General features: G+C 41.5%; 1 protein-coding gene across 4 annotated transcripts in view; it reads left to right on the forward strand.

Annotated features, from left to right (window-relative positions):
- LOC146821271 (uncharacterized) overlaps nt 1-27415 on the forward strand; it is an 838501-nt gene that overhangs the window by 391623 nt on the left and 419463 nt on the right. For 2 of the 4 annotated variants that reach the window (XM_085612209.1, XM_085612207.1), the window contains exons 9-10: nt 18168-18255; nt 20657-20727. The exons of 1 other annotated variant lie outside the window; for it this stretch is intronic. In XM_085612209.1, coding sequence (XP_085468335.1) covers nt 18168-18255; nt 20657-20727 — 159 coding nt within the window. The remainder of the gene's footprint in view (nt 1-18167; nt 18256-20656; nt 20728-27415) is intronic. One more of the 4 variants, XM_085612208.1, reaches the window with a different exon arrangement.

Consider the following 27415-nt stretch of genomic DNA (forward strand, 5'->3'; position numbering starts at 1 on the left):
AGGCAACAATTTGACCACACTGGGCAGGTAGGAAAGGCAGTGGCAGTACAACAGACTATGGAGGGCAGTGGAAAGGGGGGCAGGGGCAACAAACCAAGAATACAGGACTGGCAACATAGGCTGTGCCAATATAATAGACCATTGTGGGCAAAAGGAAGAGGCAGTGGTAGTACAACCATACATGCCAACAGACCCGTTTCAGCCTGGAAACGTCCAACGTTTTTAAGCTCAAATGGGCTTTATTTGATCTGTCTCCTGTCTACAATCTCCTCTTTTTCAATGTAACTCAAAGGGGAAAATCAATACCCCAGTTTATTTTCAAAATCTCCCTCTTACCAAGTTCAAAATGTTCGCAAGTATGGTACATTGGATCATAGTAGGCAGGAGGAATTGGGGTAGGGACATGGACTCGGATAACAGAGGACAGAAGGGACATGGAGAGGTGCACCAAACTGACCCTACAGGACAGGCATCAGGGTTTGCAGCAGCACAATACACCACACAGGGCATGCGGGGCGGGAATGCAGCACAACAATCCATAGAAAGCAATAGGGAGGGGACAGGACCATGCACATGGACAACAGAGAACAGAGGGGAAAGAGGCAATGGTAACTAGCTGACCATAATGGACAGACAGGAGAGAAAGCTGCAGCATAACAGACCATAAAGGGCAGGAGGGATGGATCAGGGGCATTACAATGGAACAGACAAGCCGGGAGGGAATAGGGGTCTGCACATGGAAACAGAGGGCTGGGAGCAAGGGGGGCAGGGCAGGAGCAGCAAGATGACCATGGAGGTCAGGCAGGATGGGCACTAGAAACAAGACACACCATGGAGAGCAACAGTGAGACTATGATGGCATACACACAGACCATTGAGGGAAGGTGGGAGGCGGTCAGGGGCAGCTAGCTGACCACACAGGTAAGGTGAGAGGGGCCAATAACAGCACAGAAGACCATGCATGGCAAGCGGGAGGGTTAGTGGAAGCACAATGGCTATGATGAGCAAGAAGGAGGGTGCAGGGGTATGCACAAAGGACCATGGAGGATAGAAGGGAGGGTCAGGACCTGGGCACAGACAAGAGAGCTCAGGGGAAGAGGCCTCAAAACAGACCGCGCGGGGCAGGCAGGAGGTGCAGTTGCAGCACAACAGACCAGGGAGGGCAGAAGGGTGTGGCAGTAAAATGGACCATGGAGGACAGGAGGAAGCGGATAGGGGCATGGCATGTGGACAGGCAGGGTGGAGGTGGCATGGACAGGTTACAGTCATCTGACAATGCTAGGCAGGTGGGAGGGGAGTGGCAGCTCAACAGAACACTCAGAGTAGATAGGAGTGGCAGGTCCATGGAACATGGTGGGCAAAAAGGATGGAGCAGGGACATGCACAAAGACATCGGAGGGCAGGGGGAAGTAGAATAGGGGCAGCATGTTAAGCACAGAGGCTAAGCAGGAGGTCAATAAAGGGCCATAGAATTGGGCAATGGAGGGCAGGAGGAGTGTACTGGTACATCATGCTAAATGGAGGGCAGTGGCAGCACATCAGACCATGCATGGCAGGAGGGAGGAGGCTAGTCCATGGATTCAGACAACAGAGGATAGGGAGGAGGTGGATGGGGCAGCAAGCTAACTTTTCAGAGAAGGTGGGTATTGGGAACTTTATTGTTTTTAAAATGTGTCTGTGCGAACTACTTAAAATATGAGCAAGTATGCAGCATAATCTCACTTTTATTCAGGAAGAAGAGGACGTTTGTGACTGTGACTCCGGGCTCACTTGGCAGAAAAAACCCCTGACCCTCCACCCCATCTCAAAATGTAATGCCCGTGAAAAGGGTAGGTGGACGCAGTGTTATATATAACATAGTCCTGAGAGAACGATTGAAAATGAAAACTAGATATAGTATATGGTATAAACTATGCACCAAAAAGTGTGATACAAGATGAACCGGGGCGTGAAATATAATATGCAATACATTTTGCGCAATGACAGATTCATTGCAGAGCGCGAGATAGCACAGGCAGTAGCGCGTGCTATGCGATATGCGCCTTGGAGTGTAATATGCACAGGGCAGTGTTGTGTAACCTAACTAGTCTCTAAAGTTGTAACATAAAATATGTGCTGGGGAGTGTAACGTTGCATATGCACTGTGACAAAGATATGGATCCCAGAATGTAATATGTATGGCATAGCGCTGGGCGTTATAACATAGGCATCGAGGAAGCCACGTTAGATGGGGCAATATAACCCGTGCGAAGGCAAGTGTGGCATGACATTCACGGGGTGGTGTTACAGTGCACATGGGCTAGAGAGTCATAGCATATGCACTAGCTGGTGGAATACAACACAGAGGTGTGTGGCACTCGGCGGGCACTGGTGGGTGTAACACAGCATTGGGCTCAGCCAGGAGCACGCTGTGACTCTCAAGTGAGGTTCGTCTCCTTTACAGAGAGTAAAATAAAAAGTATTACACATCCGGCGGTGGATGTGTGTTTTATTAACCGTGAGGGGGGTTTCTTGCATAGTTTGGTCGAATTTTTGTCGAATCCCCTTTAAATGGCTTGGTGCGTTTGTGTATTAAATGTGCCCGTCAATAGCTACCCATGTTTGTATAAATAAACGACAAGGGTGTCTACTTGGAGAGTACCCACCGGCGGGGGCAGCAGAATTAGGCATGGTAGGGTGTCAAACACGTCAGAGCTTCACTAGCGGTGTAAATACATTCCACATGGATTCATTGTATGCATAGTCGCCTTTTAATGAATATCACGCAAATCGTCATGGTGATAGGTACATACGGTTTGTCCAGCATGTCCTACGTGTTTCTATAAATATATACATTTTTAAAATAATAAAACAATTAGGGTGCAGGCCCTGGGGGATGGGGCGCATTTTAAGAGGTAGTTTTAAACCCCTGCCCTATTATTTACTAGGGGCTTACAGAGGAGGTCATGCTAATCACAGGGGGACTCCAATGCATAGTGTTCCCTAGTGTATGTAGGTGTTTTCACTGTATTCTGAGTGTCTTTTAACATAGCACTGGCTCTAGGACTGGTTAGTCTGAAAAAGTTGAGGGTACAGGATGATTTTGCAACAAGGTTTCTTTCTGCTCCTCGGTTTGTTCTTTCTGCACGTTATCCTTCTTCCTGCACTTTTCTACGTCTTTGAGGACTTCTGTTGCTTATTTCTGCATTTCTTTTTTTTTTCTCCTTTCTGTGCGTTTTTTTCTTCTTTCTTCACATGTCCTATCTCTGTAGCCATAGTTAGAAATTAGCATTTAAAAAAACCTTAGAAATTCACTGAAAAAAACGTAGGTTTCAGGGGCGTTATAGTTAGCTGCACTTTTCACTCGTACAAAACCATTGAAATTCCCCCATTATAGTTAGTTCAGCTAACTATAACTTGCGCGCCCGCAATGCACTGCTGATGACGTCACATATTACATCACTCATGAAATGGTCCTTTGTTGTGCAGCCAGCGTGAATAAATTTGAAAGGATTACAATCTACCTGTTGAGGCTTTTTTCTACTGGGGGCAACTCTGTTCGACTTTATATATATATATATATATATATATATATATATATATATATAAAGGTCCACAAGGGTCCACAAACGGAGCGCACTCCACACCGAGTAACCGAAGTTAAATCTGATGGCAGGTAGGCTGGCACGTACTGTTGCAATTAATTGATGCCTAACGCGTTTCAAGCTCATTAGCTCTTGATCACAGGCAAGCAGCATCTAAAATGAAATGTGCGGCTGCTGGTCGGCTTTTTTAAATTCATTTTAATATCCCGCAGGTGAGTTGGAAAGTTCACACAATTGCACCATGGGACTAGTAGTCCATTTGCATATTAACATTCGTCTTGTGATGCCACTTCAAATTCTTTTAAATAATACCTGAAATAGGTCAAACAGTTCCATGACCCAGTGTCCCTGCATATAACATCTCTGTGTTCCCCAGCGCCTCGTCGTCCACGAAGCTGGGGCCCGCCATACATCCAAGGCGGTGGTGCAGCTCCAACGGCTGGACTGCCGTTCAACATTAAGGTCCACAAGTGTCCACAAACGGAGCGCACTCCACACCGAGTAACCAAAGTTAAATCTGATGGCAGGTAGGCTGGCACGTACTGTTGCAATTAATTGATGCCTAACGCGTTTCAAGCTCATTAGCTCTTGATCACAGGCAAGCAGCATCTAAAATGAAATGTGCGGCTGCTGGTCGGCTTTTTTAAATTCATTTTAATATCCCGCAGGTGAGTTGGAAAGTTCACACAATTGCACCATGGGACTAGTAGTCCATTTGCATATTAACATTCGTCTTGTGATGCCACTTCAAATTCTTTTAAATAATACCTGAAATAGGTCAAACAGTTCCATGACCCAGTGTCCCTGCATATAACATCTCTGTGTTCCCCAGCGCCTCGTCGTCCACGAAGCTGGGGCCCGCCATACATCCAAGGCGGTGGTGCAGCTCCAACGGCTGGACTGCCGTTCAACATTAAGGTCCACAAGTCTCCACAAACGGAGCGCACTCCACACCGAGTAACCAAAGTTAAATCTGATGGCAGGTAGGCTGGCACGTACTGTTGCAATTAATTGATGCCTAACGCGTTTCAAGCTCATTAGCTCTTGATCACAGGCAAGCAGCATCTAAAATGAAATGTGCGGCTGCTGGTCGGCTTTTTTAAATTCATTTTAATATCCCGCAGGTGAGTTGGAAAGTTCACACAATTGCACCATGGGACTAGTAGTCCATTTGCATATTAACATTCGTCTTGTGATGCCACTTCAAATTCTTTTAAATAATACCTGAAATAGGTCAAACAGTTCCATGACCCAGTGTCCCTGCATATAACATCTCTTAGTGTTCCCCAGCGCCTCGTCGTCCACGAAGCTGGGGCCCGCCATACATCCAAGGCGGTGGTGCAGCTCCAACGGCCGGACTGCCGTTCAACATTAAGGTCCACAAGTGTCCACAAACGGAGCGCACTCCACACCGAGTAACCAAAGTTAAATCTGATGGCAGGTAGGCTGGCACGTACTGTTGCAATTAATTGATGCCTAACGCGTTTCAAGCTCATTAGCTTTTGATCACAGGCAAGCAGCATCTAAAATGAAATGTGCGGCTGCTGGTCGGCTTTTTTAAATTCATTTTAATATCCCGCAGGTGAGTTGGAAAGTTCACACAATTGCACCATGGGACTAGTAGTCCATTTGCATATTAACATTCGTCTTGTGATGCCACTTCAAATTCTTTTAAATAATACCTGAAATAGGTCAAACAGTTCCATGACCCAGTGTCCCTGCATATAACATCTCTGTGTTCCCCAGCGCCTCGTCGTCCACGAAGCTGGGGCCCGCCATACATCCAAGGCGGTGGTGCAGCTCCAACGGCTGGACTGCCGTTCAACATTAAGGTCCACAAGTGTCCACAAACGGAGCGCACTCCACACCGAGTAACCAAAGTTAAATCTGATGGCAGGTAGGCTGGCACGTACTGTTGCAATTAATTGATGCCTAAGGCGTTTCAAGCTCATTAGCTCTTGATCACAGGCAAGCAGCATCTAAAATGAAATGTGCGGCTGCTGGTCGGCTTTTTTAAATTCATTTTAATATCCCGCAGGTGAGTTGGAAAGTTCACACAATTGCACCATGGGACTAGTAGTCCATTTGCATATTAACATTCGTCTTGTGATGCCACTTCAAATTCTTTTAAATAATACCTGAAATAGGTCAAACAGTTCCATGACCCAGTGTCCCTGCATATAACATCTCTCAGTGTTCCCCAGCGCCTCGTCGTCCACGAAGCTGGGGCCCACCATACATCCAAGGCGGTCGTGCAGCTCCAACGGCTGGACTGCCGTTCAACATTAAGGTCCACAAGTGTCCACAAACGGAGCGCACTCCACACCGAGTAACCAAAGTTAAATCTGATGGCAGGTAGGCTGGCACGTACTGTTGCAATTAATTGATGCCTAACGCGTTTCAAGCTCATTAGCTCTTGATCACAGGCAAGCAGCATCTAAAATGAAATGTGCGGCTGCTGGTCGGCTTTTTTAAATTCATTTTAATATCCCGCAGGTGAGTTGGAAAGTTCACACAATTGCACCATGGGACTAGTAGTCCATTTGCATATTAACATTCGTCTTGTGATGCCACTTCAAATTCTTTTAAATAATACCTGAAATAGGTAAGTGGCATCACAAGACGAATGTTAATATGCAAATGGACTACTAGTCCCATGGTGCAATTGTGTGAACTTTCCAACTGCACTAGCACCAGTGTTATAGTTAGGTCTGTCTTTGCATAGGAAAGACTCATTTTTTTTTATTTTTATTTGGTGCCGTTTGACGAATCTGCATGAACATTTCCCCAGAAAGTTTTCACTTTGAGGCAAAATTTTCCATGGCGAGCCAATCTGTCAAGCGAGGTCCAAGAAAAGATGGGCAGCGTTACAAAACAAGTTTAATTTCCATTAGAAACTTTGATCTCAGATCCCAAAGAGAGGTTGATTGGAATTAAACCATTTTTTTCAAAGTTGGAATTAAACTCAAAATGTGTTTTTCATTATGTGGTGTAAATCCTTTCAATAGTTTGAGGAATTTTCATTTAAAGGGGTGCTTGGGGGCATTCATGATGGGCTTCTTCTCCAAGAGAAGTTAGTAATATCTAAACATTTATGTACAGAAGGTGTCCCATGCTACCAACATTTAAAATAATACTCTAATTCCATTGACTGAGGGAGACTTCCCCCTTTCCGCCAATGGGGTACTGCAGAACCTCACAATCATATGAGCCTAGTGCAGCATCTCTAGAAAATGTTGAGGTGATCATTGCAAGACTCTGTCCCGTATCCCAAAATAATTTTTAAAAGCCACAAGTGGCAGGATCCCCCTTGGCACTGGGTCATTGGGGGTGCGGTGAGACCCGGAGGGAACCCACAGAAATATAAATGTGTTGGTTTTTTTTTTGTGTGCTGAGAGTACCATGGTATGATCATACATCTCCTGAGAGGTACCATAGAACTTTTGCAGGACCAACTTTGCAAACATCCATCCCAAGAAATCACGGTACCATAAATAAGGCTTCTAGTTTTCAGTTTTTACGGGTTTATACAAATAAATGCAGACCGAAAACTATCTATTTCCTGTCTGTATTTATTTTTAAAAGTGGAAAAATACAGAAAATTGTACTTTGTATAAATGACTCTCCTTGTTGTCATTCATGAATTCCAGACCAACTGCTAAGGAGATAGACACAATGAGGATTTAAAAAACTAATCAGATTCCCTTAAATATAGGCATATGTTAACATATATTTGCATATAATGCTAGTTTTTACCTGTTGGTGTAGTGTTTTGTGATATTTGGCTGCTTAATTTTCTAAAACACGACACTCCTCAAAGTAGGAGTACATGTTTATCAATCAAATAAATGTGGAAATATACCATTTTATGATTCCACTTATTCTCAAAACATAAAATAAATATAGATGGATGCCAATTATATGGCCCCAAAAAAATGTGGATAAATACAGAGAGAAATGTTAATTAAAATAAATACTATAAAACTGGGAGCCCTAACCATGAAAGCTTCTGTGAGGTGAATGCTTGTATTACAGGTTCTGCAAGAGTTTTGAGGTACTTGTAAAAAAAAAAGTTTAAAAATAAACGAGTAGTCCAGGAAAGTTGGGCACAGCCAATGGCTGTCCTTGTATTATGTGCTTAGTGCCTTTATATGCATCTTTTTCCCTTTAATATTTGGCACCACATTGTTGCTGTTTGTATACAATCCAATCCAATCCTAAGATTTTCAGCTGTTTTAAAAAAAAATCTGCCTCAGTAGTTCAGCAAGAGAGAATTGCAAGTAGTGTTTTGTTTGTTGTACTGGATGCTTAAATATGCGATTACATGTCACATCTAAAAAGAGCATGTGTTTTAATGTGCTACCTTTCTGTAGTTGTAGTTCAGTGTTCTCTTCAGGTATGTGTTAAATTTGTCTACCTTCATCTGTTCCGCTATTCACAACCCCGCTATTATTTTTTTATTTACTTATACAACTTTTTCCTTATATTCATGTTCTTCTCATGCCTCAGAGGTTGGGACTGTTGTGTTCAATTTGCAGGCCAGTCCCCGTCTTTACTTTTTAAAATTTCCTTTCACATTACTTTTTCTGTTTACTTATCAACTTCTCTCTGAAGTTGAGCCTTGTGTTGTGTTCACATCCCAGGCTGTATTTGATTCCTCTTGCAGCCTAGCCATTCTCAATTATGGGTGCTTTGCTCTTCTTCCTTGTCTGTTTTTTTTTTTAGGCCCTTAGAAGCTCTCCTCTCTTGTGTTACTCGTGGTTGCAGAACGAGGGAAGGTAAGGGCAGGTCGTTAATCTCTCGCAATACCATTCGTCCTTCAGATGCCTTGCTCCCTACATTAGAGCCTTTGATCCCCCATGCCTGCTCCCTCTGGTCCGTGGTGCTGGAACAATTTTCACAGTGGGGGTGCTGCCATCAATGTTGCATCACTGAAGTCTTAGGAATGGTGAAAATTCCAAGCGTCACATGAAAAACAAGTGAGGCAAATGTGCCATGCCCATACAGCAGGAGAGTGATAAGGGTGTAGTATGTAGCTGCAGTTGCACTTTGGAGCAATGATGAGGTAGCACACCGTCCTATACAAAGATCAATTTTATGTTGAAATGGCTGCCGAATATGGATTTGTTGTGGTCCTATTAAAATCTTCATTTCCATCACACTTCAGAATTACAAAACAAGTGCTTTATTTATGCTTCCCTATTTGCTAATATGTTTATAAACATGTATAGTTCATTTAAAGTTATCTAAAGGTAAGAAGAAAAACTGACATCCTGTAGCAGTTAATTTCATTTCCTGCAACTCCAGTACAATTGTCACCAAGGTCACTTATATAAAATGATCTCTCTTTGCAGTTAGCGAAATAAAAGTAAATAACACCTTTCCAATAAGCAGCAATTTGTTAGATGACATAACCTGACCTTTCACCTTTGTCTCTGAACACAGACTAAGTATGACAAGATAAAAACATAACTTAAAAGCATCATTATTGCATATTCACCATCTGAATTTCAGCATGGTTATTTTTGGGAGTACTGCAGTTCCATTCCGTCCCCCGCACACTCCCTTCCAGCGCATATCCTTCGGCGTGCTCTTTGCCTGCCATGTTTTGTTCCGCTACAGCGCTGGATTCTGTCTCCTTTCCTCACTGCCACACTAAGTGGACTCTCTCTCTGGTTCGCACAACTCTCGGATGTTGGCAGATAAAAAATACTAAACCTGTAGTGCAGGTATCTTACATTTTTTCATAAAATAGCATGATATCAGTTCAGCATATATTGGAGCAGACCAAGCTCCACCTCAGTATCTGTATTAAAGCCCCCCGTACTCTATCCTCAGTCATAGTTATAAAGAGTCCAACTGCCAGAGTACCTGAACCTAGGGAAGCTAAATAATTAATATAGAAGACGGGCAGAAAATTGCAAACCGAATTAGCAGTCAAAGAAACCTTTTCACCAAAAACATACCTGGGGCTGCCACGGAATAGAACAGGTGGATGGGGGGGGTGAAAAAACATAAAATTTCACTTACCTGGCTGCTGGCCACCACCTCTCCTCTGTCCTCTTCTGTTGACGCACGGATGCACAAAGGCTCAAACTCTCCTAAACCAATCATGAAGCTGCGGTCACCAGCATGACAACAGCATCGTGATTGGTCAGAGGCCTGGTTCGGCGTTAAGACAGTGGGTGAGAGCCTGTACATGTTCTCAACCCAGGCTGTGAAATACAGCCAGTTTGAGAACATGCGAAGTGCGCATGACTGTTTGGCAGGCTCAAGATAGCTTGCCAAATAGTCATGTGCACTTCAGTGCACCAACTACTCCTCCCCCAGCTGGCTGTGACAACAGCCCAGCCCCACCCCGTAAAGCTGCCTCAGTATGGAAAAAAAAAATGATGATATTTTGTTATTTTATTTATCCTTTTGTATTGCTCAAAAAGCAGTGGGGTCAGCACTCTTCCACCTTAGCGGAGGAGCCGCTGCTGATAATAGGAGATCCATAGACTTTTACTTGACCAACACCCAGTGTGGCATAAAAATAAGGGTAGATCGGTAAAGCTTGGTCCCAAGACTTTGTTTGCCATGAGAGTGTATATCACAGAGCGGGAACCCTGTACTGACTTCATCATTTTCGGACGCTGTCAGATCAGTTTTCCCAAAAAGATATCATACTCATGAACTTGGTCAAAGACATGGAAATCCTGTTTTAATCCGTGACTACTCAACTGGTAAGTGTTTTGTACAAAATGCTTGGCTGAGAAATCTTAGCCTATAAAAAGTCTTAATCTGTACCTCTCGGTTACTCCATTCATAAATCTTTATTCGCTTTAAAAAAAACATAAAAGATACAAGATAAAAACAGTTCATACATTTTAGGTATACACAATTTAAATGCTTGTTTCCTTAGTATGCCCTAGGGCAGTTGTACTTGATAAAATGTTGCCTTTACAGTATAAAACCAATTACTCTAAGTCAGATAAAATGTGATAAAAAATGCTAGGCTTACTATTAAGTACATTAGAATATAGAGGGAAATATAAATTCCGGGCAAAGTACTAAAAGGGTGAAAGTGCTGGAAGAGTGCATATAAATATTTAGAGCTTTCTAGACAGACTCTAGACAAGGAATAAGGTGCAAAAGATTTACAAGTTCATATAGGTACTTTAAGCAATATATAGAGTGTATTAGATGATGCATATGGGTATCTGGAGCTTTCTGCATAAATACTGGGCAAAGAATAAAGTGCAAATGCAAGAAAAGTGCATATAAATTCTTAAAGCAGCACATGAAGATTTGTAACATTAAAATGTCATGCCTATTTCTTTCCTTAATAAACTGACGGCAAACAAGTATCTGCTAACACTAAAAACTATTTTCTGTGAGGTATCGGTTTTCAGGATCCTTGTTGCGTCGGTGCAAGACCTAATTGCCAAGTTCCGACAAATGGACCTGATCCATTTTCGCCTGGGGATGGCATATACTGGGCAGAAAAATAGTATGATCATTTTCTGGTGCATTTGGTTTGCATAGGCGACAGTAGACATCATTATAGTCCATTATTTAGACTCAATTTTGCTGTGTTAGATTGTACTTGCCGAACACCATAGCGAAACTTCATGTACAAAGATTTTGCCAGTTGAGGTTGGACTTCATCCAGATATTGCTCATAGGACAAATGGTTTTGTGAGGAGGAACTGGAATGTCAACCTACCAATATCTGAACTATGGGAGACACTATTTTGCATATATGCCCAAAATGTGGTTTTCAGGATTTTTATTTGAGGATGGTGTTAATAAGGTGGGTGCTTCCCAATAATGGTTCAACCCAAGCTTGCAAAACCATATGTGCACATGCTTGACCCATTGAAGGCTAGCACACTGGTCAAACTTTAAGATCTCTTCCAGCCCTTCTTTGTAGCTTGCAAGTTCTACAGTGGTCCACAAACATACCCATTATAACAGCAGTCTCCGTATAGCCTGGTGATCCATGACCTTTATATTCAAATCAATGGTGATTGGGATAATGGGAGTGCATACAGGAAGACGTAGCAGCGTCCTAAAAACTTGTTTTCTTCCCTCACAAACATGTTCCTGCAAGTAGCCCCCCAAAGTTCTGCACCATAGAGAGTTGCGGATTGTGCTCTGTTTTTGTACACTTCAAGTGCAGGAGACACTGGCTCGGTAATACTATTCTGATGTTTTTTTAGTATGGGCAAGGAATTTTGGAGGAGAATGGCCTTACTTTTTTTGTAGATGTGAGTACCAGGTCAATTTGGTGTCAAGTGTGATACCTAAGTAGTTGAAATTCGGCACAAATTCCAGCTTCTGTGTTTGGACAGTAATGTTCTTCTTGAATGATTTATGCAGTTTAACTGCCATATATTTTGTTTTTCCAGAGTTTATTTCAACAGGTAAAAGTGCCTACCAGGGATTGTTTATTCTACTCGGTCTCATGTTTTATGAAGTCATCTGCAATAAGCTCTGAGTAGTAGCTTACATTGAGTTATTTCAAAAAAAGATTTCCTTATTTTAACATGAACAGATCTATGAAAGACTGCAAAGGATCAAACCACAAAACGGGTGTATACTTCTTGAAACACAAATTTCTGTTGAGAAAATAAACATTTTGAAGGGTACATGAAATACTGCACATATAAACACACAGTGACCGAGATTTGAAAGTTTTGTTGTTGCTGCTCCTATCTCATTGACATTTATGTGGTCACCCATTTCATACACTACATACATAAAGAAATGTTAATTAATTATACAGAAAACATTTAATCTAGTGAGAAAAATCACAAAGAAAATGGGTGCATTTGTCGATGTTTCGGTCTATGTAGTGAAGACTTCTGCTAGACGATCCTCAGGACGGTATTTTCATATGTTGAATGACCCTGGGAAAGCTATGCAGCTGACTATATATGATTGATTTGAGGGCTGTTAGATGTAGTCTGGTCCGGTGAATACGTTTCAATGATATTGAGATGGAAAGCATACAGGGCAATAGTTCCTCCCAACGGTCCACCATAAGAGTAATGTTATTAATTCCAACATGGCCAATCACTTCATTGAGTGTTCAAAAACTGGCACTGCTCAGCTTGATAATCCACTGCACATGGGGTCAGCATCATTGAAACATATTCAACGGATCAGACCACATCTAATAGCCCTCAAATCAATCCTATATAGTCACCTGCGCAGCTTTGCCAGGGTCCTTCAACATATGAAAATACCATCCTGAAGATGGTCTAGCAGATGTCTTCACTACATAGACCAAAACGTCGACAACTGCACCCATTTTCTTTGTGATATTTCTCACTAGAGGAATTGTTTTCTATAGAATTAGTAAAAATGTCTTTATGTATGTAGTGTATGAAATGGGTGACCACATAAGTGTCAATGAGAGAGGAGCAGCAACAACAAACTTTCAAATCTCGGTCATTGTGTTTATATATGCAGTATTTTATGTACCCTTCAATATGTTTCTTTTCTCAACATAACTTTGTGTTTCAAGAAGTATACACCCGTTTTGTGTTTTGTTCCTTTGCAGTCTTTCAAAGATCTGTTCATGTTAAAATAAGGATTTTCTTTTTTTTTTTTTAATAACTCAATGTAAGCTACTGCTCAGAGCTTATTGTAGATGACTTCATAACACATGAGAAAGAGTAGAAGAAAGGATTCCTTGTAGCAACGTTTACCTGTTGATCTACTAATTGCCCAAGCCTCCAAGGGTCAATTGGGTTCCCCATTCCTCCTTCTTGAGAGTTTTTCAGAGCCCTTCATGTCGCAGTAGTCACTGAATGAATCTAATAGATTTTGAAGTCCCTTAGGAGTTTGTGATAATAAAATAGTATCATCCACAAATAAAAGGGCCGGTACTGACACACCTCCTAACTTCGGTGAATCATGTCTACACCCCAGGAGATCTTTTGGGGCATCGTTTACCTATAGTGAGAAGAGGGTTGGTGCCCGAACACACCCCTGTCTTACACCCCCTCCTTATGGGGATTGGCTTGGTGAGTTCTCCCCTAGGTCCGCATCTAGTTTTCGCATGGTTATCTTCTTGTAATCTCATCTGTGCAAGGAGATCCTCTGGTGCACCTTGGTTTTCTAGGGAGCTCCAGAGGAAATCTCTGGGGAAAAGGTCAAAGGCGGCCTTCAAATCTATAAAAGCTATGTAGAGATGGCCTTTCTTTAAAATAGTGTATTTCCATTCCATGCAAAGGAGTCTGAAGGCATGATCAATTGTACTAGTGCTAGGTCTAAACTGAGCCTGGTACTAAGATAAAATATTATTTCCCTCTATCAAGTCATTTAGATTTGATAAAACCTGCTTAGCATAAATCTTCTGTTAGGGTATCAATTAGACTTGTAGGCTGGTAACTTGCAGGATCTTGACTATCACCCTTTTTAAAAATTTGATTAATTTCGGACCCTTTCTAAAACTCTGGTAGTGGGGCACCTGCCGCCACAGCTTTACAGAGAAGATTGGTGTACGGCCCCCAAACAGCTTTATCATGTTTCAGGGGGTCACCCGGAATTTTATCGTGCCTGGAGCTTTCCCGAAGTTTACTGCATCAATAGCTGCCAAGGTTTCCTCTATGCTCAAATATGGTATGTTAGTGTTCCCAATTTGGAAATCACTACGGGGCTTGTTGTATTTCTTTGCTGGTTGAGTGATGATTCGGTAGTAATCCCTGAATACAGTTTTGAGAAATGGTTGACCCAGGTACCGGAGTCCAAGAAGAGATCAATACTACTTCTCCCGTTTTGTTACCCTTGGCTATGAATCTCCAGAAGCCCACATGATCCTTAAGTTTGGCTGTGATCGGTGTGGTCCAGACGCCATCATCCCAGTCTCTTTGTTTGTGTTAGTAATCTTTTGTACTTGGATCCTTTGTCACTTAGTGTCTTGACATCTGTAGACTTCACTGCCAATATTAGCTCACTCTTTGCTTTGCAGCTCTCACTATTATACCACTGGTTGGCTGAGGGGCATGTAGCTGCATTCCGCACCTCGTTCTCTCTGGGGATTTTACTCAAGTTCTACTCTAGTTTATTTGTCATTATGTGGTGGATCTGCACTATAGGAATTTCTGGAATAGGATGTTCAATGTAAGGGACGATGACATCTGAGAAGGTATTATAGATCCTTGTCATAACTTCGTCTTTACCCACTATTGATGGCCAATTCAGTGCTCTATGGTTTTTACTATTTATAGGTTGAATTGGAGTTAACATTATTTCTCCAATTTGTAGGTTCGAGGAGGGAGCCTGCTAGTGTTGAGCACAATGGGTAATGGTCACTATCGTCTCTCGTTTTGACTTTTAGATTATACAGATTAGACCAAAAGCTAGCCATTACCATTATATAATCAATACTACTCTTAGTAGTTGCCCTATTAAATGTAGGGGCACTCGGTCTATCCGACAGCAGCCTACCATTACAAGCCCAGAGTCCCTATCCTGAAACCAATCTAATAAGTTGTGAGACTGCAACTGTGCAGGTCACTGTAGGGCCAGCTTCGAAGGAAGGAATATTATTTGTCATGTCCGCTTCTTAAAAAATAGCATCCAGTCACACTACCGGAAACGTTTTTCAGTTAGTCTCTCCCACAATTACTACTGCTCTAGAGTCAATTGTAGTTGAAAACTTGTCTAGCAACTCTATAACTGGGGATTCCTTACTGGATAGACTCTGTCTATTGTAAACATTTACTATATAAATTTCAGCGTTGTCATGTGTTAATACCTTTATCCCCAGTATATCTTATGTTGGAATTTCCAGCCGAGTTGCTTCAACATTTCAGGTGATTTTTACGCATATAACAAGACCACCCGAGGGTCTGGCTCTTAATGAGGGGGTGGCACTGATATTAAATGTTTTATACCCAAGCTTATGTGGGGTTTCCTATGCCCAAGTTTCTTGCATCAAGCAGAATTCACTATGGTTGACATACTCCTGCCATTCACCGTCTATTGGGAGCCATCAGGGACATGGTCTACCTCTATTTCTCCCCTATCTTCTAGAATATTGTATTGATTAATAATAGGATCAATTGAAGTTCTTCATTGGGTGAGATAAATCTCATCGGGCTACTAGAGAGTGGTCCTATTCTCAAATCAAGTGCTACTAACCCATCAGCTATATTTTTTGTTTTTAATGTAAGAAATGTGGTGTCAAGGGTTGAATTTTTACTAGTTAAACGCGCCACCTCCAGTGTATCTGAGTGTATTTCAGATAGGCAGTTGCGCTTGTGTCGGATCCAGTGTATTACTTTATTTTTCAGCGCTTCTTCGTCCTCCCTATATGAAGAGAGACTAAGCTTGGGGATGTTTGTCATAAACACTTCCCAGCCCAATTGTTTGAGGCTACCAGTTTTCCTATGTGTCTGCCAGTGCTCTGTATGGCTAGACTGTGGATTTCTCGTGTACTGCGTGGCATAATGATCCTGCTCCCATGCTGGACTTTCCCTGCCCATTCTTTGCCAGTTGGTATGTCCCCCCTGTTTGTGTTAGATTGGATATTTTTTTTAGGTGCTATCCCTCTGCGCTCCCTCTGTGCACTCATTCCCACTTCCAGGTCTTGCTCTTCCATAGCTGTGGTTCGTTCTGTTTTCCCATCTGTGCCTATCCTCAATGTTTTTGCATAATGAGGCTGATCTTAAACCCACTTGTTGTGTATCAGTTCCAGGGTCCTCCGATTTTTCTATCTTTTTTTTCTTTAATCTTGCAGTCTCGAGTTGTTGATTACAGGAGCTCGGGAGTCAATCTGGATCCTCTTATGACATGCACATGGTTCATCTAGAGCAGGTTCCCTAACTGTACCATTATAACTAGATAGGGTACCTATTTCCCTTAGGTTGGTGACCTCTTATGTTCGTGTGTCTAATTTCTGGAAATGGTTGGCTATCAAATGTGTACTTTCATTGGTTTGCGAACTATTGACCTGTATTGCTGACACTTGTAGCGGACATGTTTCGCTAGCTTTTCCTTGTGTGCTGTGAGGTTGTTGTGGCTGCATATTTATATTGGGTAACTGAGTGGGTATTTGCATAGTGTCGATGTCTGGTACTGTATCCAAAGCTAGAGGGGAGTACCAGTTAGAACATGCAATAGGCGTCCGACTCTGCCTCTCTCGGTTCTGTTTGGCACAGTTGGTGCACTTTGGTTATGGAGCGCGTGTTGGAGGGGGAAATGATATCTGGTGTACTTAATGAGGGTTCAATTATTACCTCTGTCAGGCCCTTTGCTGTTGGGTTCTCTACTTGGGAGCCTGGAGGACATTTAGTATAAAAGGCGGCGATTTTGGTTTTGCCCTCATCAATTGATTTATATTTGTTGTTTAACATTGGCCCGTACGTGGCCCGGGCATGCCTGCATGCTTCCCACGCTGCGGGAGCCTTGGCCAAGCTTTATGCTTGTCCTGGTGCGCAGATTGCAGCTTTGGCGGCATCGGAGTCGCTGGGCAGGCTGGGGATAGTGGTAGTCTCCCCCCGCAGTCAAACGAACAGGAATGAGCTCCCATGCTGCAGGAGCCCTGATGCACCTCCTGGCACGTAGAGTTTATGCTCTGCACCTTACAGATATGCAAGTGTTCGTTTTTCAACAATGGCATCTCTTCATATTTTTTTTAAATAAAGGAATATTATGCAAATCACTTTCCAGCACATTCATGAAGCAATTACCTTATCTATTAAGTCTAAAAATAGAACATGTAACAACTACACTAAAATGTTTTTTACGTAACATTAGGAGGTTCTTTCTTAGTACCCCTGTGTCCGAGCAGGTCTTAGGCCCCCAGAGCTACCAATAGTGGGAGATCCATAATTCTGGAGAATGCGCTACCAATGCCCAGTGCTTAATTTGAGCCAATTGTTTCTGGTGCTCGTCACCGACACTTAATTGTCAACATCCTCATTGATGACAATCTGCTACATGATGATTCTGTTTGTCTAATTTAGAGACCAGCAAAACAGTTGTTTATTAGTTCAGTATATATTAAAAATGACTAATACCTGCGGCCAAAGCCATTCTTATAGCTTGGGAGCTGGAATTGTCACACTTATACCTGTGTTATGGTTAGTAATTGTGTTATTACTTTAATTGACAGAGCTGACAGTGAGCGGTGGAAGCAGAGGTGGCCCCCTGACAAGGTCCGAGGCACTTTTAACAAATTAAGAACTGCTAATGCCCTAGTGGGAACCTGTAGCCTCCTTTAACTATAAGGAATATGAGGGAGCTGGAGGTTCTGAACCAGATTCCCTTGTTTATTCCTAATTTTTCTCAAGTATTTCTCTTTGAGAGTCCACTGAGCAGGTGGTGTATCCGTTTGAAACACACCCGATCAGCGAATGTCATAATCCTGATGAGGTTGTTAACTCACTTTACCAGCCTTCTCAAAATTAAAATGGCTACTGGTAATGTGGCTATAACCGGTGACAGTTTATTGGATCTTGACCTAGTGTTTGCTAATTCAGCTCTTTCATTGGAAGTGCATTTGATGTAAATGAGAAGCTTACAAAATGAGCACATGTAAGTGTACCCTACTTGCTTTTAAATTAATGAATGTTTTTTATGCAGGTTGTAAAACTACTAAACTCTAAAAGATCCCAAGCAGTTGGCATATTGATGTCCAGCCTTCATCTAGATATAAACGATATTCAGCATGGTAAGCAAATCATTTAGAGACTCTTCCAAAGCTAATTGCAAGCAGTCGTTTGATCCAATTGTTTTTTTTTGCAGCAATAGCTTTAATAGTTTTGGTTCTTCCAAACAGTTGCTACATTATTAGCTTGGTAATTGATTTACTTTGTTTCTTTTCCAAATGAGGAGCAACTGAAATGCTTTATTTAAATGTTCCTGAAATTGTACTTCTATTCTAGCCCATATTCCAAAGTTTGGAAAAAGTGTCATACACCAAGTTACACTGTTGACAAAGGTATTTGATTTAGTTAGTGTTTGTACCCTGTACCACTAACACTGCTGTTTTTCATATGCAGTGAAAAAGAGGGGCCTATTACGTTGTTGGTCAGACGAGCATCAGACCCACATTGTAGCGGAAATGGAGTAATCGGTCCTGCTTCCATAATATGATGCATTTTTTCTATTGTGGCTTGTGGTGCGGGCTGCAGTACAAGCTGCATTGGAAAAAATACACTTTTAAAACATCCATGCACCGTGTGGCAGACCTCATGAGGTGCCTGCCACACAGTGCATGGATGTTTTGGGGAGGCACCACAGGTGCCCCTCAGGCCTCATAGCAGAGGCTGTGGAGGGACGGGGACCCTGCTAGGGCCCCCCAAAGTCACTTTCCGGTAGCTTTTCCATGTTTGAAAGGCCATGATGTAAAGGTTGTCGCAAATGGACAACATAATCCCGAGCAGTGCCTGAGCAGGCACCACCACCATTTGGTATTATCTGTCCGACCGATGCCCCAATAGGATCTCCGATCTTGTCTGTTGTTGGTCTTTCCCCCAGGCAACAGCAGTCTCACTGGCATCATAATGTGGAGGTTGGACTGTTGAGTTGATTGTCGGATGGACCGCCACCGACAGCCTGTCGGTGGTAATCCGCCAGACATAGTAATAGGCCCCAGAGTACGGAGACACTAGTTGTAAGTTCACCAAACAGAAAGTGATGGTAACTGCTTCTTTCACTAAGCTGCATTCTATCGAGGAGCAGCCATCGGGGATCCTTAGTCTTTAAAGAAGCGTTATTTTGTGTAGTCAATAGTTCCCTAAGAGCTCAGCAGCTGGACAGTCCAATAGAAAAAGTAAATCATGACATAACTGAACCCACTTTGTCAGAAATAGTTTCACACCCAGTAAGGCTCCCTTTGGATGGAGAAACAGCTCCCTTTTTACTGGAACTGTGATTTGGTTACTACCTTTTTTTAATTTCTCCAGTTAGGGTGATGAGGTTACAGAATGTAATATGGCTTGAGAGATTGCTCAAGCATACATAGTGTGGAGAGCTTTAGAAAGTTTGTCACTGCTACCAGGACAATTTTCTGGATCTTTGTATTGTAGAAATGCCAAAAATCATACATGAAATACACATCTACGAAATTAAGGTAGCCAAAAAGACCAATAAATATTTAGACGATGATCACCAATCAGAATTATTTCTGACTTTGCATATCTTCTATAGCTTTTGCATACACCAAATGAAGAGAGTTCCGTCTGAGATGCAAAATTATAGGCTTTTGATTGGTGCATGACGAGAGGCATGACATTTGCATGAATGTTTTTCAAGTTAAACATATTTAATTAAAATAAATAGAATGGGCATGAAAAAACATGCAATATTAAATTACAGAAGACCTTATCATTGTTGGACAAAAGCGTATGGAATAAAATAACAATTACAAACAGGATCATACCGCAATGCATTGTTAATGTTGTCACCTACAGGTGACCACTACATATAGTATTCAAGTTGGATTTACTTGGAGAAGATTACAAAAGATCCACTCTTCTGTTTTTAATATTCCAATTCTCAGCAATGATGAGATAAACCAATTGAATATTTTCCATTGGAAATGATTTAACTTCATATGCCATGAAAACATAATTATTCTTTAGAGTATAATGCTTTTAAAGTTTTGAATAAGGTGAGTGCATAAAATATTTGAAATAGAAACAATCGTAGAAATGATGCTCTTAATGTTGGTCCACAAAGCGCAAAAGTTTAACTATAAACAAATCATATGCGGTTTTGTTGTTTCGTTATTTAAGCTCTTCCACTTCTTAGGGAAATACCTTAATTTAGCTTAAAACATTTTATTGTGGATACGCCAGGGACGTTTTAAGGCATGGGAAAAGTGGACAATTTCACAAGGTCCTCATCTCTACCCCTCCCGCTACCCCACAGCCCTTTTTGCTTTTATGTTGTCAGCAATTCAATACTCAACAAAACCAGTTAGGTGGGAATTGAACTACTCATGTGTTTCAAATCTTTTGTAGTGTGGTACTTTCCCTTTAAAGACTCCCTGACTTATGGATCACGGTCCACTGAGAGCTTACTGATTTCATTTTCTAACAAGTTTTTATGATTTTATGTTTGTACAGCGGTTTTGAATTGCGATGAATCTGTGGTTGATCTGGAATCCCTTCGAGCCCTCTTTGAAAATGTGAGTGATGTATGTTATGCTATTTTTTTAACAGTGTACACATGACTCGTCAGTATATATATATAATTTTAAAGTTGATTAGAAATCAACAAGGAGAGCAAAGCGCTATTCAGTACATTTATATTAGGATTATCCTATTAAGTATTTTACTTTCAACTCAACCTAAAAGAAGTGTTTCATTGGATGGTTAAATGCCACTTTTCTATTTAATTGGAGCAGCTAAAGAACTAGTTGAGTGCTTGGCTCCAAGCCCCACGAGAATAAAGGTTACGTTTGAGAAATAAGGCCATGACAGTGTTTTTTTTACCCAGTATTTTTTACCCATTAAAATCGTTGAATTGAAGTACTGAGTGGATGAATTTGGAAGGATCCTATTGCATTAAATCCTGAGCTACAGTGCTTAAGCTGATCCATTGGTTCCAGATGTGGTCCATCGGCACTTGTTTTTGGTAAACAGTAATTATTATTTTTTTCAAATGACTGTCACCCACATCAAGAGAACAAAAACGGGAGAAAATGTGAAACAGTGACAAGGAGAGGAAGTGGGAATGAAAAATAACCTGCAAGAGTGAGATAAAGGGGTGAGGGGTGAAAAAGGTGGGAGGTGGAATCCAAACTATGCAGCCTTGGTATTCAGCAACTGTCATTTGGTAGCAGTGGCTGTGGGCTATAAGCAAAACTTTTACACCCTGCACTTATTATTTTACGTAGTAAGCTCTACTGAGCCATATCCTTCAGTGTACTGCTGCTGCTAGTAATTAGATGTTGCTTGTTATGAATTTACCTTTTGAAAAAATGAAAATCAAGAAGCATTTGGCAAAGCAGTAACTGTTTGCTTAAATGCAGTGGCCTGGAGATCAGGCAGGAGTCGGGGTCTGAAGAATGTCTCGAAGCATGTCGGTTTAGGACTTCTTTTTATACAACTGCCACTGACGACCTTTCGGTGGCGGTCCACCTGCCATCGTAATGAGGGTATTAGTGTAGTATATGACTTGATGGTGTTTTTGAGGATTCACGCCCCTCCGGCCAAACATGTTTTATAGGGGCCAATCTCCTAGGACCTTTGTTGTGTTGCTGCCTATCTGTGAGATTGATCTGGGTTTTCCTGTTTGCACGTTCTGTCAAAGGGTTACGTGTCCGCCCCCACCACCAGTGATCTGCCAATTATTTGCATGAAGCCTGGGTCGCAGGGCCTGCCTAGCCACGAATTTCTTACTCTGGGTTGAGGAGGAGGTCACATCAGGTAAATACAACAGACGCAAGTTTGTTTTTATACGCACATATATCCCAGTGTACATCAACATCGTATTGCTCAATATTAACATAAGCAGATTTATTCTTTTGCAAGATGGACCAAAGCAAACCTGACTTTTGACATATAGCCATGCCAGTCTCACCCTGACCATCACCTCTTTACTGTGCCTGGATCTCTCATGTGTCTCACTGTTGCAAAGCGAAAGCAGTGGCATAAAAATAGAAAAAGATTTCAGGAGCATTAAGCTAAAAGTAGTTGAAGAAACAAAATAACTGATGAAGCAGTTTGGAGGGAAAGAAACTGGTAGAAAGCATACACCCAAGGGTTGAGATATGAAATAAAAGAAAGTTTAAAGACGATACTAGGACAGCTGAACGAGTGGATGAGAAACAAATAGATAGGAAATTACATGAAATCACAATGAAAATAACAGTAAGAGTAAAAAGTAGGGTTCAGAGGCAATCTCAAAGGGGACCGTGAAGGAGAGAAAATGGAAATGAGTGAAAATCTAATGAAAACACAAGTGAGATGCTGCATAGGATAATAATATTTTAGGTTTATTGTGATTTTTATTTTTGCAATTTTTGTTTGCTAGTCTTAATTCCTAATTCTTGTAGGATATTTGAGCTACTGTACTAAGTATCAATATCTAGGTATAGCTTCCAGGTCTCAAGTGTTGATCCCATTCAGAAACTGTCCATTATCACACTGACTGAGGTTCGCTAATAGGCCGAAGAGTCTTTTCAGCAATACCGTTTTATGAAAGACGTCAGAAGGTAAAATCTTTGGCTGCGTCTACCTGCTATGTATATCAGGCTTCCGCTCGGTTGGCCTAAAATCATTGCGCACATGTTCGGTCATGTTAACCTCATCACTAAACCTGATCCAGAGAACTGATGAAGAGAACTTTCAATTTCTGTTCAAACAAAATTACCAACAGAACTGTACAAATGTAGGGAAAAGCTGAAAAGAATGCCCATTGTTAAATTGAAAAGGGATTAGTAGCTTTTTTAATATTATCTGTAGAAACAAAGGCGTGTAGACCATTTGCATGAATCACTCAGAAAAAACAGCCCCTGCTAACTGACATTTTAAAAATATTGGATTTTAGTAAACATTAGAAGATCTGGAGCCAGTTTATTCTAGGATAACTTTGTTCCCCCCTGCAAGAGATTAAGAGGATGGGCAAAATAGTTGTTGATCGTTTTGAATACTTTAAGGTTAGGCCACTGAAGTAAACCAGGGTAGAGCAATAGGGCACCTGCACATATTAATCAAAGTAGCTAGCGGTTGTTCAGAAAAGGTAGTATCTGATGATTTTGAATTTAAACTAGAAGTTTTGATTAAATTAATCCCAAGTGATAGTTAAGCACATACTTTAATAATCACTCATTATCACAGCAGTAAAATCAGGGAAAGATACCTAGAAAATTAAACCAACCTATTCAATCTTAAATTGAGAAACTTCCAAACGTTCCATTGAGAAGTGTGATAAGTGGAGATTTTAACAACAATTTTTTAAAAAACAAAGAATAATTACTACATATATGCAGTATGTTGGAAAATACCAATGGGTCATAGGCAAAAATAAGAATAAACGTTTAAATGAATGATTAGCTTACCATAACTTAGGGACGTAAACAGTCGAATTTCAATGAACCAATCGGTGCAAATATCGGACTATGCTTGGACCAAAGATTGGTATTTCCACTTTAATCAAGAGTTTTGTATTTTTTTTAGCATTTTCAAAGTGTGATTTACTTCAATTTTTGAAACTTCTTTTAGAGAAAAGCCCTTAAATGAGCATCAGAGCAAGCAGTAGAGAGAATCGAAACACTCTAGCTATAAAATGGCCTCCGTATAGATTAGCTAATTTAAGTTCTAGGTAGGCAATTAATTAATTTTTTTATCTTCAAGGCTCTGAATGATTTATAAATTGGGTTAACATCTGTTAGACAGTCTTTGAAATAGTTGTTGGAACAGACAGTTTTCTGGGCTCATGCAGTAGGTTGCACAAAAATTGACCCACAGGTTAGAGTCCAGTTTGGTTTAGTATTAGTTGGAGTCCAAAAGATTAGCCTAATCTAAAGTGTTTCTTGTGCTGAATAAAGATCAGACTTCAGAAATGAATAACAAACCCAGCCATTAAATGGAAAAAATATATATACAGACTGTTGTAAGGCTGTCAATGTCTTATCAAGAGCGGAAATGGTACCCACTTCTGGAAATCCTGTAATGCAAGTAGGTCCACTTTGTTTGCCAACTCATCTCTGCCTCTAGAACTTCCACAAGACACTGCTTTCGGATAGAGATTAGTTTAGATTCCTTGTGTGCTCTTATTGAAGACATTTGAGTGACAAAGAAGCAATTTCTCACTTTTAGTAAAAAGGGTATGCTGAACTACAAGTAAATCCATTACTACAAGTAAGTCTTTATTTGTGAGATTAATTAAAAAAAATTGCAATAGCAGTTACAATTTTAGAACTATAGTAATCAAAATGTTCAAAGTACACACAAGTATTTTAAAACATGAACTCCAACATGCGTGTTATGCCAGTGTTAAGATCACAACAGCCCTTTCATCAAGATCACATATAGTTAAAGCAGTGAGGTGTGGTTCCATGGACAATAAAGCCATTGTTAGTCTGCTGACAATATTAAAAATTGAGTTTCTCTCCTCCATGTGTACCAATTTTGAAACAGTATGTTTTCTTAAAACTCACACAAATTTGCTCCTAAGATGTATTAAGATGTTGTCATGGAACAATAAAACACTCATTTGGGGGCTAACAGATTGAAACATTGTCAGCGTATTCATGGTTACCCCCAATATTTGGAATTGGCAATCAGTGAGCACAGGATAGTGGAGTAAAATACTTTGGTTGACTGGCTGGCAGCTTTCATGCTTGTAAGCAGATAGCTGGTTAGCAAGAATAACTTTCCAAATAAGCAATCGTTTACAAATGTAAATAAATCCATGTTGCCTATGGTGGATTCTTAATATATTTTCTGGGAACTTGTTTTAGCTACTTGAAGAAGTATGATACAGTGTGCATTAGTTCAGTGGCTGGTCAATATGACATCAAATAAAGTTTGCGTCTTCTTTTCTTATCTGCCATGCTTCTGATAGGAGGCCCCATTGGTCTGAAGAGCAACTATCATGTACAGGGTAGTCAACTGTGCCGTGGTGTGAGTTCCATTAGCCAATAGCAAGATTGAATCATTTCTGCATAAAAACTATGGTTATTTATCAGAGAAGATGGTGCATGAATAATAAAAACCAACTCTGTATCCCTAGACTGTTCCACATGTACGAGGAGGCACTGCAACTTGGAGTTCTCCCCATTTCCTCTTTTGAAGCTCAGAACATCACCATCCTCTTTGGACTCTTACCGTCCACTCTCTTATTAATATAGTTGCGAAGATACTGGCAAAAAATCCCTGCAACTCATCTAATACTGCTCCTTCTGGATCTGGTGCTGCCAGAAAAGGCCGGTTGTGTTCTGGAACGATTCACATTGCATAACCTTGGCAGGCTTTTCACCCTACTGCATCAGCTCCAACAGGACCATGAGTGGCTGTTTCTATGGACACCAATAAAGCCTTTGACTCCTTGGAGTGGGGTACCTCTTTGCAGAGTTAGCCAGACTAGGTCTTCCGAAAACATTCTTAAACCTAATAAGACTGTTTTACTCTGGCCCCTTCACTAGAATCAGATTGAACAGACTACTCTGAACCCTTCCCCATAGGTAGAGGCACAAGCCAGGGATGCCCACTTTGACCGCTGCTCTGTGCTTTAGTCTCAGAACCCCTGGTGTGTGTAATTTGCCAAGTACATGACCACCGGGGCCTTTTGTGTTTACTGAAAGAACAGCGCCACCTTTACAGGGGGCGACCCACGAGCAGTGTGGGTAGAAAACGATGCATCTATTTACATAGCTCCGATAGGCTGAAATGCATTGGGATTTGATCACTTATAATGTATCAAATTAGGATGTGTAATCTTATACTGATATCAAGAACACAATATCAACAAAGATTCATGCACATTAAAACATCTTTATGCTCTCATCATTTCTGCGCAAATCATCTTTTGACCAGAACAACATACATCGTTTTCTACCCACACTGCTCATGGGACACAGCTGTGCTATGGGGGACGCCCCCTATACAGGTGGTGCTGTTCTTTCAGTTTCTTTACACCCTTTGACCAGAGGGTGATACCCCATACAGCGCGCAACAAATTTACAAATGCCCATCATACTGGTGTGCGCAGTCCACACTTGCTTTCCCTTTTGTATTTACCCCAGAATATACTGGTGTGCCTTTATGCAGATGACATTACTTTATACCTCAATGACCTGGCCCAGAACCTCACTCAAGTCATCAGGGAATTCACGCTCTTTAAAGCGTCTAATATCGTAATAAACTGGAATCCATTATTTTTCCTCTGACACCAGCTATACATGAGTGAGCTGGATTTCCCCATGCCCTAGACATCTACATTTCTGAGGTACTTGGCCATCTGGATTAGCAGCAACAAAACTGTAGTTCTCTTTGAGAAATATGGAGTGGTCATGACCAAAATAGAGGAATACACCCGGGTCTGGTGGCTCAGTGGACTAAAGCAGCCAATGCAGGGGCCTGTGTTCGACCTCATGGTCACAGGTTAAAGTCCCGGCAGGTCCACTCAGCCTTTCATCCATTTGAGGTCGATAAAATGAATACCATTGAGTTGGGTAACAATAAACATCTGTTATTCAGCGCCAGGACACCTTCGGGTAATTGTGCGCTTTTCAAATACACCTGTCTGCCGCTATTCCTGATGGCCCTCAAAAAGATGGTCATACTTCCCAGGCTCCTATATCGCTTCAACAACATCCCCATTCCACTATCTCAGAATTTCTTTAAGGCACTTAGTTTGCACCTGGTGGCGGTGATTTGGGCAGGTAAGCAACCTTGCATTAGTTGGGAGGTGCTGACCCAAATGATAGGGGGGCTGGCGGCACCAGACTTTGAGCTTTACTATCACTGTGCCCAAATGCACTTTGCACACTTCTGGCTACTCCCACCCCCATATGTGGCCCACGGAGCAATAGAGCAGGATATTGTGCATCCCACAGCATTATCCACTTTGATTGGTTTTGTTCCCAGTAGCCCTAGATCTGAAATTAACTCAACCTCTGCGATGCAGCTAGCTTGGGTCACCGCATTCACTATGCATTGGAACAACCTTTCACCCATTTCCCCATGACCGCTCTCAAGTGACAAGGCACATTACCCAGATGACTGACCTCTTCCCGGGGGTACATTTCTAGATTGAGGTCCTATCCGCCCGAGACAATTATTTTGCTCTTGATGCATTTACATGCTACAGGCTTAAAGCGCTACGCAAATATAAATACCCTACTTTGCCTAAGAAACGCCCTAGCTCTAAAACCC

Source organism: Triturus cristatus, chromosome 6, assembly GCF_964204655.1.
Source record: "Triturus cristatus chromosome 6, aTriCri1.1, whole genome shotgun sequence".
Classification (NCBI taxonomy): Eukaryota; Metazoa; Chordata; class Amphibia; order Caudata; family Salamandridae; genus Triturus; species Triturus cristatus.